The sequence below is a fragment of the Artemia franciscana genome, chromosome 10 (assembly GCF_032884065.1).
Source record: "Artemia franciscana chromosome 10, ASM3288406v1, whole genome shotgun sequence".
Lineage (NCBI taxonomy): Eukaryota > Metazoa > Arthropoda > Branchiopoda > Anostraca > Artemiidae > Artemia > Artemia franciscana.
This window is the reverse complement of record NC_088872.1, coordinates 24,080,384-24,093,629: the sequence shown is the minus strand read 5'-3', so window position 1 is coordinate 24,093,629 and position 13,246 is coordinate 24,080,384. Positions and strand designations below refer to the sequence as shown.

At 32.4% G+C, this 13,246-nt stretch overlaps 1 protein-coding gene across 3 annotated transcripts in view; it reads right to left on the bottom strand.

Annotated features, from left to right (window-relative positions):
• Nucleotides 1-463: 463 nt before the first annotated feature.
• The window catches only part of LOC136031946 (bifunctional 3'-phosphoadenosine 5'-phosphosulfate synthase-like), a 69,048-nt gene continuing 56,265 nt past the window's right edge, over nucleotides 464-13,246 (bottom strand). For all 3 annotated transcript variants that reach the window (XM_065711949.1, XM_065711950.1, XM_065711951.1), the window contains 5 exons: nucleotides 12,171-12,404; nucleotides 8,381-8,578; nucleotides 6,158-6,364; nucleotides 3,405-3,681; nucleotides 464-776 (listed from right to left, as the gene is read on the bottom strand). In XM_065711949.1, coding sequence (XP_065568021.1) covers nucleotides 685-776; nucleotides 3,405-3,681; nucleotides 6,158-6,364; nucleotides 8,381-8,578; nucleotides 12,171-12,404 — 1,008 coding nt within the window. In that variant the 3' untranslated portion in view covers nucleotides 464-684. The remainder of the gene's footprint in view (nucleotides 777-3,404; nucleotides 3,682-6,157; nucleotides 6,365-8,380; nucleotides 8,579-12,170; nucleotides 12,405-13,246) is intronic.

The following is a 13,246-nucleotide window of genomic DNA, read 5'->3' as shown; positions in this document are numbered from 1 at the left end:
CCAAAATTAAAGCACGAAACGAATATTCTCAAAAATGTGACCTATCTAGATCGTTTTTCAAGCCATAAAATGTTAAATGTAAAATGTGCCAATTTTCAGGGACATTTATCCAGCAGTTTTCGAAAAAAAGTAGCCAAGCGTATTATAAAACTTTGTACAGTTATTGCTCGCTAAGAGAGTATATATATATATATATATATATATATATATATATATATATATATATATATATATATATATATATATATATATATATATATATATATATATATATATATATATATATATATATATATATATATATATATATATATATATATATATATATATATATATATATATATATATATATATATATATATATATATATATATCATATATCCATTTAATGTAATAAGTCGACCTAAATATCTTCTCTTACAATACAATATTGAACTAGATTTTAACGTACATCAAGACTGAATTAGTTTTCATTTCATTTTGCATTTAATCAAATAAAAAAAACAGAAAATGTGTCCAACACATTAAAAACTTCCAAGAATAAAAGACTAAAAAAAAACAGAAAAAGAAAACAGGACATAAAAAACTCGCAAACAAACATAACAATTGCACTCAAATCCATCTCCCCCCATTTCGTATCATTTCATAAAAGCCAATAGTTGTGCGGCTGTTTTGTTTGAAAGTTTATTGTAAGCTTTGATAATAGTCGGACAGTACTTTCCACGCTTTCGGTGCCATAAAACCATCAGGGGGTAATTGTCCAGAGCGGGCCAAGGCTGAAAAATATAGAGAACGAAATTAGAAATGATGACAGGGATACAAAAAACCTGAGACTCTAAATATCGATGAAACTGCTTTAGAAAGCCAAAATATGTTAGGTTTCCCATTAACAGCAAGTGCAGAAACCACAGAAACCTGAGACTTGAAACCAGAAACCACAAAATTCGAATTAGAGGGCGGTCCCCCGGCGAACCATTTTTCAGCTCAAATAGTTTTCCTTGTATTTTGCTTAAATTTACGACAAACTGTGTTTTGCTCGCAATCCAAAAGGACAAAATGTAAAGAAATCGCTTAAAATAGCATTAGCTAGTGCACAGCATAGCAGAATATAAGACAAAATTAGCATCGCTTATATGACCATGCAAAGGTGTTTACTTTGAGAGCTATAACCCAAAGTTATTTTGTGGATTTTTTTCTGAAGAATAGAAATAGATCCGGATCGATATTTGTGAAGAAATTTCGATTCCGCAATTAATTTGGATTTTATTCAGAGTATAATTATATTAAATTATTTTTACAATTTATTCTAGACAGGTCTTATTTTACATCCTCCTGCCAAAAAAAAAAAACATTTCACACGGTTTTCGAATAGACCTGTAAATAGCATAAAAAGGCAATACGATGTTAGAAAAAAACGATGGAAATAAAAGGTATGGTTTAAAAAGCCAAATGAATAGGAGTTGGAATCGCAGCTAAAGCAGGAAATATGTTTTTTTTTTTTAAGACTGTAATGACTAAATCTTACTCCAAAACACAAAAGAAAAAAAAACCGTTAAGAGCTATTATTGGTTCTATTATTTTTGTCTGACTAAAGTCAAGAAATAATTTCCATATTTCCTAAATTAATAATTAGAAACAAATTAGTTTCTTTATGCTAAACAGCATCTGTGTTAAGCTTCTTTCATTATTTTTAGATAGCGCGGTTCTTTTCTGTTGTTTTCTAATATGTAGTAGATTTTTTTTTTCTTATTTTTTTGAGAGCTATAACCCAAAGTTATTTTCTGCATTTTGTCTAAAGAATAGAAATAATTCCGGACCGATATTTGCGAAGGAATTAGGTTCCGGATTTAATTTACATTTTATTCAGAGTATAATTATATTACATCATTTTTACAATTTATTCTAGACAGGTCTTATTTTACATCCCCCAGCCAAACAAAACATTTCAAACGATTTTCGAATGACCCTCTAAACAGCATAAAAAGGATACGATACTAGAAAAAAACGGTAGAAATAAAAGACATGATTGGAAAAGCCAAATGAATAAGAGTTGGAATCGCAGCTAAAGCAAGACATATATTTTTTTAACGCTGTAACGAGTAAATCTTACTCCAGAACGCAAAAGAAAAAAAACCGTTAACAGCTATTATTGGCTCTCAAAAGCCCGTTTGACTGCAGTAAAGAGATAATTTCCATATTTCCTAAATTAATAATTAGAAAAAATTAGATTTTCTTTGCGCTAAACAACATCTGTGTGAAGTTTCTTTCGTTATTTTTTAGATAGCATTGTTCTTTTCTGTTATTTTCTAGTATGCAGTAGATTTTTTTTTCTTTTCTTTTTTCCACTGATAAAGGTTTTGAATATGAAGCCGAAACGTTCAGACCTTTATTAGTACGTAAGTATTGTTTTCCAACTTTAAAAGTCTTGCTTAAAAGTTTTACCCGTTAATACATTGTCATTACATTTAAAACAATTTCAAAATCTACAAATACTAAATCATAAGTACACATGAAACATAGTTTAGACTGAACTACATAAGTCAAACCGCTAATAATACACAACGGAATATAGTCTTTAATTTATTAATTTATTTTTTTAAATCAGTTTTTTGGTTTATTTTAATTTATTTGTTTTTTTTTGGTGATTTTCTTTTAATTAATTTTTTATGTTTCTTTAGAGTGCAATCATAGAAGGCAAACTGTGTCGTGGCCCTAGAGACATATGTCTTATTCCTAATGTCTTGTGATTCCAGCTCAAATCAAGGAAGTAGGTAGAGCGCTGTACAATTTTGCACCCTCTTCTTCAAGTTATCTGAGTAAATGTATTTTTACTGCCGAAATTGCTAAATTGCTATTAATTACTGGACAATTTCGTTCGTTGAGAATCAACTAATTTAAGAGTTCAACCCCTCCCCTGCAAAATACGAACTGTAACAATATCCTCGGCCTACTTTGTCAGTTATGTCAGTTTCTCAGTTATGAGTGCAATCATGGAAGCTAAACTGTGTTGCGGCCCTGTCCTATCGTTCAACATATATCAGTAAGGCTGATGAAAACTGTTGCCTAAGCAAGATATAATACATTTTATATCCATAGAATACGGACTCCCAACACCTCCCCATTCACCAAATTTGGTTTTCATGAAGTAATTTCTCATCTTCAAAATAAACATTGCTTTAAAAATTTCTATTATTAAACTCAATTTATTCGAAATGTATGTAGTATCATGATTTATAGCTATTTGCAACCACGAAGATGAAGGTCTCCCTAAACACTTGACAATAAAAAGAATGACGAATTTTGATGCCAAATACCGTGATATTAGATTTTATAAGACGGCATCATTTATTGAGCGGTTCTTTATTAACTACAACATTATAAAATAATGCTAACAAAAAAGCTACCTCTCATTCTAGTGCCAGAAATAAATTCAAAGTCATCTTTTCGCTCAGGCTCAAAGAACGCCATAGAGCCAGTTTTTTTGTCATAAGCCGCAACCTTGAAAGGAATAATTTCCATTCCTTTTAGCCCAGGAGCCATAGATAGGACTTTTCCTCCATGAGTTGCTTCGTACAGATCCCTTTTCAGAGTAGAATCAGGATGGGGTACACCGGCAGGATCTCTACCGACAATATAAAATTGTGCTCCAGCTGCCATTCTTGTACGGGCATGCCATTGGACCTTGAAGAAAAAGAAGAAAAACACAAATAAAAAAACACCTTAATCTTTCGCACTTAGACACGAAAGGTCTTAGGACCTTTCTATTCAAGTAAATTTAAAAGCCTATAACTAAAGATATTATTTTGATAAAAGTAAAACGGTGTTTATTTGTAAAAGATTGTTTAAAATATGCAAATTTGTAAACTACAAATGGAAAAAAACTTGATAAAAATTTAATTTATTTGAACCAGTTAATGGAGGGGGGGGGAGGGGAGGGTGAGCTTAAGACTTTCAATATTAAGAAAAAGAACTTTCTTCGGGACTTCGAACTTAGTGACTTGGGGTACAATCATAGGTACATATAGGGCCCAGCCTTGGAAGGGGTAGAATCTGATGCTTTGTCCTTGAGAGGAAGGTCAAAACATGAAATAATTACTTTTGCCTCTGTGTAAATATGACCTATTTAAAGCGTTTGAGATGGACTTCCTCCCTTTTTTCAGTCATGCTATTGTCAACTATCATAAGGCCATAAGGATAGATACGGATGCTCATTATTAACGAGAAACGAGTTTCAATATTACGTAGCCAAAAACATGCATGCAAAAAAAAAATGATGAAATAAATAAACTAAGAAAATTTTGTGAAGACCATTTCTACATAGATTGTGCGCATGCTCCGGTTTCAATTCAAATTGCTTTAGTCCGACTTGATCGATTGTAGCAAAAGACATAACCAAATTTACATGATTTTTGTTGAAACTCATATTCTTTAATTCTTAAAGCACCTTTTTCATCAACACAAAATAGTAGTAGAGGGCAAAATTAGAATATTCTAAGCTTCTTTCTTTTGTCCTACGGTTTAGACAAATTTCACATAAGCTTACTTTTTGTTGAAAATAAAATTGAGAAAAAAGAACTGTAAGGCCTTAAAAATACGACCCCCATAAATATATATAAAACAAGCAATAAAGTCTATAAAAATTTGACTTTATAAGCATAGAAGCTAAGGTTTATAGTTTTTAATGCTATACTTATATATAGTTATTAGTTTTTAATTTAACTACTATATATAGTTTTTAATATAGCTTCCAGTTTAATAGTTTTCGATGTGCGATTTTAAGTTCTGCTTAAATTTGGTTAGAAATAAATTGACTAGGAATAACTATTAAACTCCAGTTTAATAGTTTTCGAGGTGCAAGTTTAAGTTTTACTAAAATTTTGCTAGAAATAACTATTAAACTCCGGTTTAATAGTTTTTGAGGTGCGATTCAGTTCTACTAAAATTTATCTACACATAAACTGACTAGAAATAACTTTTAAACTCCGGTTTAATAGTTTTTGAGATGCGATGCCAAAATCTACTAAAATTTGGCTAGAAATAAATTGACTAGAAATAACTATTAAACTCCGGTTTAATAGTTTTTGAGGTGCGATTAAGTTCTTCTCAAATTTTTCTAGAAATAAATTGACTAGGAATAACTATCAAACTCCAGTTTAATAGTTTTTATGGTGCGATTTTAAGTTCTCCTAATATTAGGCTAGAAAGAAATTGACTAGGAATAACTATTAAACTCCAGTTTAATAGTTTTCGAGGTGCAATTTGAAGATTAACTAAAATTTGGCTAGAAATAAATTGACCAAGAATAACTATTAAACTCCGGTTTAATAGTTTTTTCTATAATAGTTCTTCGGTTTAATAGTTTAAGTTCTGCTAAAATTTGACTAGAAATAAATTGACTAGAAATAACTGTTAACTCCGGTTTAATAGTGTTTGCGGTGCGATTTTAAATTCTGCTACAATTTGGCTAGAAATAAATTGTCTAGGAAAATAATCATAGAAGAAGAATAAATTATGTCAAAAGTATAATTTGGAAGTCCCTACATTGGCTTTATTATCAAAGAAAAATTAAGGCTTAGACAAAAACGCGGTAAATAGCATGACCTAAAACCCCTTCTGATTTAAACAGGCATAGCTAACAACTTCAAGATCAGCTTATTTTCAACTGTCTTTGCTAAATCTCAACTACTATAGGCAAAGTAGAAACATTGCAACTACCAATAAATGAAAAACGAGAGCAAACAAGTTTATGGAGAGCAAACAAGTTAAGTAAGTATCCAAACTTAATCGAATTACTTTTGAAGAACAACCGCTCTTTGGAGCTCATTTTGGAGGAAAATGTTTTAACCTTTAAAGCCTTCCTGTAGAAAAAAGCAAGAAGGCGAAGAAAAGTCGGCAACCAATGTAACACCAATAAATTTGGCATCAATGCAATGCTCTATGCACCTTGAGTAAAGTAGAAGACGTTTCAGGCAAAACTACAGTTTTATTCGATTATATCCGATCAACGTTATTCTACTTCTTCTTTGAAAGATTGAATATAGCTGGTAAAACGCAATGAATGTCTTACGTAACATCCAAAATCTACTCCCTCCCCTCCTGAATCCCAACTGCGTAGGTACCGTTGGTGACCATTGCAAAAAATTACAATGAAACATACCTCAGTAGGTCCAGCATATAGCATCGGGGAAGGAAAGATTGCTAAAACAGTATTGTCTGGGTTAAGAACATTTTCTTCCATAATGGCGGCATGTTGATTCATCCTAATTGGCAGAGGAACATCATCGTCTTTAGTCCAACCTCCAAGAGGGTGGAGGAGGAGTACAGGATTTTTGAAACCTCTCTCAAGCAACGTCTCTCGTGTGAACTGAAATAAATAACTAAGCTTCAAATTTTCTGTCAAAAGTTACTTCAAAGTTCAACAGAAGTGGGTTACATCACATATTTATCTTACAGTATTTATCTCTCTAATTAGTCTTTTTTACAAACCTATTTCTTACAAGACTTTTGTTTTTTTTCTTTACAGTTTTTCAATTTTTTCTTAATTAGAAAAAAATATACACAGTACAAAGAAGAAATAAACAGCAACAAAAAACAAAGCCAGTAGAATTAATTACATTAAAAACAAGAGTAGGGGCAGTCTTATGACGACAAACTTTTCCAACAATGTTTTGACTATTGCACGGAATTTACAAATCCATTCAAAAAACCTACTTCAGTCTTTCACGAGTCCTGAGAAATGTTTTATTTTTTCTGCTTAGCGTTTTCTTATTTATGGACACTTAGCAGTAAAGATAAAACCCAATCTAAGTGTAGCCTCCTTCGACTTTCATTCCTCAACCGAACTCGTCGCCACTAGAAAAAAGGTAAACTTAACCTTAAAGGTAACCTTAAAAGGATAAAACCCAATCTACGTGTAGCCTCCTTCAACCTTCATTCCTCGCCCGAACCGATCGCCACTAAAAAAAAGTAACCTTCCAAAGTGATAACTAAGTTATGAGGGTTATTAAAGTGAAAAATTTGGTAAAAGAATAGAAATAAAGCAGAAATATAGCCGAGAAACATTCCTAGAATCAAAACAATACTTCTGGAATAAATTCACAGTCCTTAATCTCCAACGGTGAAAGCAACACTACATCTCGATTAAAATACAAATTGCCCGCTGGTATAATTTGAAATAATCCATGGCCGAAAATACAAAGGCCTGTGAAAAAAAAATGTTTATATTAAGTATGAATATGTTGATGTTGTATGTGTGAATTAACTTTTGCTTCGTTTGATTTTGTTTATATTTTGTCCTTGGATTAGCTTCGATTTTATTTTATTCTTATTCTGTCCCTGATTTATTTATAATTACTGTTCTGATTTGATTTTTATTGATTTTGTCGATATTTGCCTAGTACTATTGTTTTTTTTTCTCTTTGTTTTTTTTTATATTCTGCTCCGTCCTTTTCAAGTTCTTGCAGACGGGTTTTCAAGAAATAAATAAATAATCAGCTTGTAGAAAGTATTTTGAAACTTCTCTTTCGAACCTTTCCCTCCCAGAAATGACTTCTTATGAACTTGGAAACTGATGTGATAAGTGAATAAAACTTTTACGAGCGGATCTTCAGCCCAAACTAGGGTCCTGAAAGTTTTTAGAAGGTTTCACTACCACTCTACGTAGGGGCTAAAAGAAAGTATGAAAAAAGGTCCTAGCATTAAAATATTCAAGTACGGTAAGAATCCGGCTCAAATCCCTATAGCTCTCTTACGAAAGGCTAGAGCCCACGAGAATAAGACTCTAAGCCAGGCTTAGTCTCTGGCTTTCTCCACTTTAAGACCTACTCTTTAGGAGCCTTACAGTTATTTGGCTCTTTCAGAGCCAAAGTTTTCTGTTTCCAAAAGCCAAAAAGTTGCTCATCTTGGACTCTTTCAGAGCCAGAAACAGAGACAACAGCGTTATTAAACCTGTCTTGCCCTAATTGGAGCTGTATGTTCGAGAAAGTTTTGTCAACGCAGCATAAAAGTCTAATAGCCATAATTCAATATTTTTGTGAACTTTTTTTCAACTTTTTCTTTTTTTAGTTAGTTTAATAGTAAAATATCAGTTTAATGGTAAATAATAAAAGTGTTAATAGTAAAAGTTTTCGATCCAATATTTCAGCTATAATGTAAAGTAATGGTTAAGTTCATTTTCTTCACGTCTTTTATATTGTAGCTACAAACAATGCATTTTGGAAATAAATATCAATATCCTCTATTTATGCTCTTACACAAGCAAATCAACTATGCTCACCAATATTTACATTAATCAATACTTATTTAGCAAAATTATGAGCTGATCTGGCAAGTTGCTTTAATATAAAGCATTAATTATAACACGAAAGCATTAATTATATACCTGCATTAACAGAGCGTGACCATTATGGATTGGATTCCTAAGTTGAAATGCAAAGACGGCATCTGCTTTCATTTCTGCAAATTTGGCCCGGAGTTCATTAGGGGTTAATCGATATTTGTCCAGCCCATCGTTCCATCTGATTCGCTCAATCACTTCGAGGTCTCCTCCCACTAACCAATCACCGCTTTCCATGATCATCTAGAAAATATTTAATTTTGTACCCACACATTATGAACTGTGTCAATATGTTAACCCTATCCTTAAACAAGGAAATTTAGAGTCAATTGTTAAAGACGGGAAAGGCGAACTGTAAATTTCTATTTCAAGAATACTCAAAATATCCAAAGCAGTTGTGAAAAACTGCAAATTTTGAATACAGTTTATCGTGAGATTCCTTTGTTCTAACTTGTTCAAATCGAAACAAAGAGAAGGATTATCATAAATATATCATAGCTTACGTAGCTTAATTACATAGCTTACAATGCATAGCTGAATCAGATTTGTGGCCAATGAAAAAAAAAATCCACAGAACTTAATTAAATTTGAAGAGAAAGAATTATAATTTCTGATTATACAGACAGATCCTTTGCCAACTCCAATCTTGAGTAAATGCCAGGTTTCAATCAGTTCAATTAGCAGGTGTTTCTGATTAATCTCAAAGGAAAATCCTGAGTCAAAAGCGAGTAAGAAGTAATATTTACAAAGTCAATTAAAATAAGCCTCTCCCAATAATGGGATCGTTTAGTGCCATGAGAATTCTTAATTTAAAGACCAGATTTCCGAAGTTTTATAAAACAAAACTGTTGAAAAATAAAAATTTTGAATTTTTTTTTTGTAACACCAATATATCTTGAACATTAGCGATGCATTTTGATAATATATTTTTAAATAGATAAGACATCTGGAGAGACGACAGTTTGAAATGGTCATTAAAGACTTAAAAATGCGATGATACCTTAACCAATAATTCACTCTATGGAAAGGGGCGATCTAAGGTCATTACAATTCAAGATTATTTAGAAATCAAGCAAGTCGTATCAAGCTTATACTGGATATAACTGCAATAAAATTTCAAATCTTTATTTCCATAACATCTTACAATTAGAAATCAAAGGGATATCGGATTAATTAATTTTAGATCTATTCATTCAACTCTGTTGCAGCACAGTCGATTGATGCTCTGTTTGGAAATAAAGGGCCCAGGGATCGATCCCGGTTGAGCGACAGGCTTGCTACTTGTTTTTGTAAAAACTTTAGTTCAAGCCAAGGGACGGTAGGTTTCCTATACAGGATTTCTGGAAAGTTTCCAATATAGGGTTTTTGGACAAGGGGATTGTAATTGTGTACCTCTTTTTTTGATCTGACTCTATTTTTAGGAGCTATTACATTTCTTAGCATTGGACGTGATCGTTTCTTTCTATATTGCTAGCTACCGCTGCAACCCGGAAAGAACCAGCAACTGAAACATCGATTCAACGCCCCGTGCACCAGCAATGGCTCTGGAGGATCTTATATTTATCCTCATTATTCACCAAGCCAGAATTATGATACGGCTTAGAATTTCTCGTAAAGAATAATCTAGACTTGCTGATATATATTTTTTTTCTTCAGAAAAACTGTTCTAAACCATTTTGAACCAATTTATCCCACTAAAAAAAAAGAAAAGAAAAAGGGGCCAACTTCAAAATGTAATTTTATAGATGCATAAAGCACAATCTCACCTATCAATTGATAGCAAGAATGCCGCCAATACCAAGTTGGCTCATCGTGCATTATTCTACAGATACTGCTCCTATGTCACTTTGGCCAATAATTTTAAAGCTGTGAACCGAAACATTAAAACCGTTGCAATTCAAAAAATAGCCTCAATGGAAGCTTAAATGAGATGCCGTCCTGTAATGGCGCAGTGGATTTGACCTTAGCTTGGTAATACGGGACCCAGAGATCGAATCACGCTGCAGGAATGCACTGCAGGGCCGACGCAGGGACCTTAGTAGTCAAGAAGCGTCGTTAATTCTTAAATAATAATAATAATTAAATGAGATGCCACCCAAACATAATTAAGCCATAACACCAGCCACATTTAAACAGAGCTTTCTATTATCTTATCTCGCTGATGACTTCAATCTGAGGTAATCTAACGTGGGTAGAATATATTGTTTTCTTTTTTTTCTTTCTACAAATTTTTCGTAGCCTAGGCGGTTATTATAAAATAATGGAAACGGATTCGTACTAGACGGTGTATTGTCTTGCAGAAGTTTAAAATAGATCTATATGTGTTTCGAGCAAATGCAAGCTAGTGTCGACAATAAAAACATTAACGTCAATTAGCGTTTGGCGTTTCATTACATTTTTCTCAATGTCATAATATGAAAAATTAATATAATTAGTGTGTATTGTAGAATAAGTAATGAGTGTCTGATTTCAGTTTCTGACAGAAAAACAATTACAATGCCTGAAAAAAATGCCAAGAGACATCAAACACTAGAGGGCATTGACGACTTTTTGTCGCCACTAAAACCAGTTTCCACTCTTATAAGTTGCCCATATTCTTTGGGTGTTTATTCTTTGATTCGGTATTAAATGATTAGATTCTTGATTTGACGTCGTCTTACTTAACATGTGTAAACAAAACTGTCTATGCTTGAAAAATTCGTATTTGCTGAAAAAGCAAAATTATGTCAGTAGTGAGTTTTAATCTTGTGAGATCTTCTGCCCTTTAGGCATATTTTAACGGTACCAACCAACTTGTACTTGTCTCATAAATTACGAAACTGGCAATGATTTTATGAGTTGCGCAATTTGCAATGTTTATTTTCATTAATAAGCTCAACATAAGATTGCACAAGATTTCAGACTTAATTACAACTATAGACAATATCTTCGACCTATTCAATAGCCAATATGCACACATTTTGTATGGGTATTATAAAAATGTCTTCTTTGCCATTAAATAGCCTAAGTGTAAGCAATCGTTTCTAAATTTCCCAGATTTCAGCAGGGTTGAGCCCTTCATCCCTTTCGATTTTGGAAAAGCTCTGTGGTTATCAGGCGTTTCCGAATACCGAAACAAGGTATTGAAAACTGTTTTTAGCAACATAGAAGATGACGGAACCACACCGTTAATAAACTGGACTATTGAGCTATTTTAAAGTATAGCACCGACGTCAATTAAGAAGGAGGGATATTTACCCCCCCCCCCCCCAATATTTTTTAACTCTCCTAAGGGATTTCAAAAACCACTTTTTTGGGTATTTTACTTGAAACTGGCTTTCTAGGTATAATCAAAGAAAAATGCCCCCCTCCCTTAAATTTTGAAAAAAACCCATCCCACGAACATTTCCAGAATTGATGCCACTGAGGCATAGATTTATAATCTTATATAGATAACATATATTAAGGAAATAGCCGTTTAAGATACAAGCAGGTAAAGAATCAAATCAATGATGGCTGAAACAGGGTTCTTCCTCACAAAATGAACAGGGATTAAATTTTTCATTAATACGTTTTCATTAATTCAAATCATTATTTCCAAATAAATTTGTAAAATATTTGTCTCACAAATTGGTAAAACCGATTAAGTACTACTATTAATTACGCTTAATTAACAGTGGTTTAGTTTTCAGTATTCTTATAATTATTTATTTTTGAGATGTTTGCTTTATTGATGGACAAGAGGAAGAGCTAAATGAGGATCACCGGCTGTCGTACTCTCACAACCTGACACTGTTGGCTATCTATTTTAAATCAATAGACTTTACAGTTTTAAATCATCTCAAATATGGCAAACCTTAATACTAGGATGCCCTGGATTCGTCGTTCCAAATGTGCGCGCACACCTTTCTTCTTTTCTATGTTCAAAGAATTCTGGCATTCTCATAATAGCCACTGGTGATCCATTATACTTCAAGGTGAAAGCAGAAGTATCTTTCAACTTTTCCTTCTCATCTGTAGTGATTGGTAGAACAATTGGTATTGAAAGGCTAGATTTACCTTCGTCAAGTAGGCAGTTGAAATGTTGAATCTGAAAATACAAAGTTCTTAAAGGCTAGATCTAGTCATTTGATTTGACTGTCTGTCTTCATTAGATCTGGAACTTTTCAAAGATTTTTTGAAAATATTTCAAAGAAATATTTCAAAGATTCTTTGTTTTATTAATGGATTTCCTACAAGTGCTAATGAGAGAAATGTTTATTTTTTTTTTATCATAACCTGTTTTCTTAAGTCTTCTCATAACCTGGATTTTCTCCAGCAAAGCTAGACTGATTGTGAAGGCTGGACTGATTTTAGGCCATGCTTGGAAATTTATCCTAACAAGAATGTTGCAGTTAATTTCCATCCATGCACAGACTAAGAGCAAAACATGATTTCATAGTACGTAGGGTACTTTGAGCTTCTTTTTGCTCAGTTCTTCTCGTTAAGCCACATAGATGATTAAGAAATATGGTCTCGTTCATTATTTTTGTGCATTAATTTTTTTTTATTTTTAGGGACTTGTGTAATATTATTATTACCTAACTGAACAACCTAACTGAAGAGTACTCTGAAGGAACCGATTCTCATTTGGCATCAAAATGTAGCCCTTTCTTTTCTAGTCCCAGTTGCTCAAATTTAATAATTGTTTGACCAAGTGCAAATGGCAGTGACACCCTTTTCTGAAACGAAATCTTGTCTTCCCTTAGTTAACTATAGACATACATTTTTCTATGTATTTTTGCTTCTTCTAAATTTAGAAAACTTGTTTATTACAAATCACAATATTATTACAAAGAACAAAGGAATTTTCTAACAATTTCATTATTTTAAAGCAAGCAAAAATAAAGTTTTAGCTTTTCTTTCAGAAGGGTAGTTAATTAATCGCAACAT